General features: G+C 66.1%; 1 protein-coding gene across 1 annotated transcript in view; it reads right to left on the bottom strand.

Annotated features, from left to right (window-relative positions):
• PPP1R12C (protein phosphatase 1, regulatory subunit 12C) overlaps positions 1–371 on the bottom strand; it is a 16,357-nt gene extending 15,986 nt beyond the window's left edge. The window contains exons 1-2 of the mRNA XM_014537336.1: positions 316–371; positions 1–200 (exon numbers count right to left, since the gene is read on the bottom strand). Coding sequence (XP_014392822.1) covers positions 1–200; positions 316–371 — 256 coding nt within the window. The remainder of the gene's footprint in view (positions 201–315) is intronic.
• Positions 372–3,292: the final 2,921 nt, after the last annotated feature.

Below are 3,292 nucleotides of genomic sequence, written 5' to 3'. Positions count from 1 at the left end.
CGCAGGAGGCGGCCACGTGCAGGGGCGTCCAGCCCTCGTTGTCCGCCTGGTTCACCGTGGCGCCCTGCTCCACCAGGAAGCGCACCACCTCCAGGTTCTCGTCGATACAGGCCTGGGGGGCGGGGGGAGACAGGCTGTCAGCCCTCGGCTCATCCAGACCCACACGTCCGCAGGCAGGACTCCCAACGGGGGCCTTGGGACTGATCCAGGCACCAAGTGGCCATGAAGTTCAAGGAGGAGGCCCCGATGGCCCTGGGACGGGCCCTGAAGGCACCATCCGGACCCTGGAGCCCCTGCGGCCTCCCAGCTGTTTGCGATACCCGGCTCCCCGGCGGGTAGGTGAGCCGGCACCCGGAGTCCAGGGAGACCATGAGGGGCTCCCAGCTCCCTCCGTGTCGGAACCGGATGGAGAAGGTGCTCCTAACCCCCGGCCGGAATCCTGGCTGGTGCTTGTCGTCTGACGGGACAGGACCTACCCCCAGTCCCCTCCCCAGTCTGCACGACAGATCGGGCTGCAGGGAGGGACTGAGGGAAGAGGCCCGGACACCCCCAGGCCCAGCAGGGGCTGCCCTGAGGGGAGACCACTGGCCCCTGCGGGCAACAGCAGGTCCCAGGTCCCTGGAGCGCAGGGCGGAGTGCGGGCCGGGCAGGACTGAGGGGTGGGAGAGGCGTCAGCCTGTGCCGGCCTGGGGCCGAGGAGCCGCAGCTCACGAGCACTGAGGACCAGTCACTGCGACGGGCACCGACCCCTGTTCTTCTGTGTGTGTGTTTTTAATATATTTTTATTGATTTCAGAGAGGAAGGGAGAGGGAGAGACAGAAGCATCAATGATGAGAGAGGATCACTGATCGGCTGCCTCCTGCACGTCCCCCATTGGGGATCGAGCCCGCATCCCGGGCCTGTGCCCTGACCGGGAATGGAACCGTGACCTCCTGGTTCATAGGTTGATACTCAACCACTGAGCCACCCGGGCCGGGCAGGATGCTGTCTTATGAAGGAAGATTCAAAGCTCCAGAGACCGAAGCCCCAGGCGCACGCAGACGCTGGGTGGGCCTACGGCGGCCGCGGACCTGGACTCCCGGGGCCGTGGGGTGAGTTGAGCCCCCAGCCCCTCACCTCTCCCAAGCTGCCCATCGGGAGAGGGGGGAGGCAGCTGCAAGGGCCAAGAGCATGAAGTCATGGAAACTCAGGCGGTGCGAGGGGGGCCACACGTGCCCTGGGAACGGGATGAACTCTGGGCTCCGTTTATTTCCACCCGGTCGCCATGGCGATGGCGGAGGGGGGCCAGGAGGGAGATGGGCCTTTCCCTTTCAAGGGCCTGGCCGGGCACAGGCATCCCATGTGAAAGATGCCTGAGGCCTGGGCACCAGGGACCCAGGAATCCAGGCCCCGGCCCCGCCCCCCTCACACCCGGGGGACCGGGTCCCCGCACCTCCCCGTTCAGACCACAGAACCCTGGCTCCCAGTCCCTCCGACCCATCCGGAGCCCTAGCCAGGGATTCACAAGGCGATTTCGGGAAGGAGGAGAGCGTGTACCAGGCTGAGCCTGGAGAACTCCTGGGGACACAGGCAGGACAGGGGGCGGGTGCCTGAGCGCCCGCTGGGGAGGATTCACAACAGAATCCGCAGCCCAGGGCTCCCCAGACGGGAGCAGCCATCCCGGTCTGCCCGGGACTGGGGGCTTCCGGGGCCCTGGGACCTTCAGTGGGAAAACCAGGCCCGTCTCGGGCAAACCAGCACCACCTGGTCACCCCAGACCCAGGCCTGACGCACACCCAGCTCTCGGTGGCCGGCCGTGACCTCTGAGACAGGACCTGCTCCCCCCTGAGCCTGGGATCCCCTGACCGGCAGGCGTCCTGAGCCCTGGCAGAGTCTACCCAGTGTGGGCCTGCAGCGGGAGAGAGACCCCACCTGCAAGGCAGCCTGCTGGGCTCGGCCAGGGTGGTCCAGGCCACGGGGGCTGCTGGGCATCAGGGCTCGGCCGGGAGCCCCTAGGGAAGGTCCAGGGGACGCTGAAGCCTGGCGACCCTCTCCCCGCCGGCCCTACATGGCCCCGTGGAAGCGGACCCTCCTCTGGTGGGGGACTCCCAGGAGGCACTAGGGCCTCTGCAGGGGACAAGCCCGGGGGTGGGGGGCGGAACGGGGGAGTAGCACTTAGACCAGGGACAGCGACGCCCCGCTGACCAGCTAGGCTGCTTCCCAAAGGGAGTCACACACACACACACTCAGCCTCCCTCCTTCGCCGGCCCTGCCAGGGAGGGCTCCACGACTGGCCCCATTTTACAGATAAGACAACTGAGGCCCAGAGAGAAAACACACTGCCTGGAGGTCTCAGCTGTGAGGAGCTGAGGTTGGAGCTCAGAGCTACCGTGTGTCCCTGAACGGCTCCCCTTCCTGAGAAGCGGACTGTGCACGCACTGCCCCCCTCACCCTGCCCACCTTTCCTTCCTCTCCCAGGGGTCCTGGCAGGAGGAAGGGGCTGGGCCTGGATCGATCATTAGGACCAGGAGGGAGAAGGCCTCAGGGACAGGGTCGGAGGAGGGGATGGAGGCTCTCCTGCGGCCGGTCTTGTCCCTGGCGGTCCCACTGTGTGTGGGTGGGGGGAGGGGGAGACAGATAAAATCACCCAGAACCAGGGAGCACCCTGGGGCATAAGCGGCCTGGTCCTGGGACTCAGAGGCAACCAGGGTGTCTCGGAAAAGCACACGGGCCCGGCCGGCGTGGCTCCGTGGTTGAGCGTCGTCGACCTATGAACCAGGAGGTCACAGTTTGATTCCCCGTCAGGGCACACGCCCAGGTGGTGGGCTCGGTCCTCAGTGTGGAGGGGAGTGGGGGTTGCAGGAGGCAGCCGCTCAACCACCGGTTCTCTCTCATCATGGACGTTTCCATCTCTCCTTCCTCTCTGAAATCAATAAAAATATATTAAAAAAGAAAAGCAAAGCACAGGGGCCCAGGTTGTGCAGGGAGAAGTGGACGATCGGGGTTCTCGAACCCCCGGGGAAGGCGACAGGGCAGAAGGCCAGGCGATGGCACAGCCTGTGGCCGGGAGACGCTGGCCAAACCCACAGGAGGAGAGGGTGTCTGGGCAGAGAGAGCAAGACGGGCAGAGGACGGAGGGGTGGCCCGGCGCCAGGAAAGGGTGGGGTGGGTGCTGAGAGGGTGCAGACCCAGCCTGGGCAAGGGGAGCGAGGGGAAGGGGGGGATGCGAGGTGCCTGCAGGAGAAACATCCCGGGGAGAAGGCGTCTGCAGGGAGGCAGAAGGTGGCCCGGGGGCCAGAAGGAGAATGTGGAG

This window comes from Myotis brandtii, unplaced genomic scaffold (assembly GCF_000412655.1).
Source record: "Myotis brandtii unplaced genomic scaffold, ASM41265v1 scaffold1763, whole genome shotgun sequence".
NCBI classification, from domain to species: Eukaryota; Metazoa; Chordata; class Mammalia; order Chiroptera; family Vespertilionidae; genus Myotis; species Myotis brandtii.
Note: the sequence above shows the minus strand (reverse complement) of the source record. Positions and strands in the feature narration are given on the sequence as shown.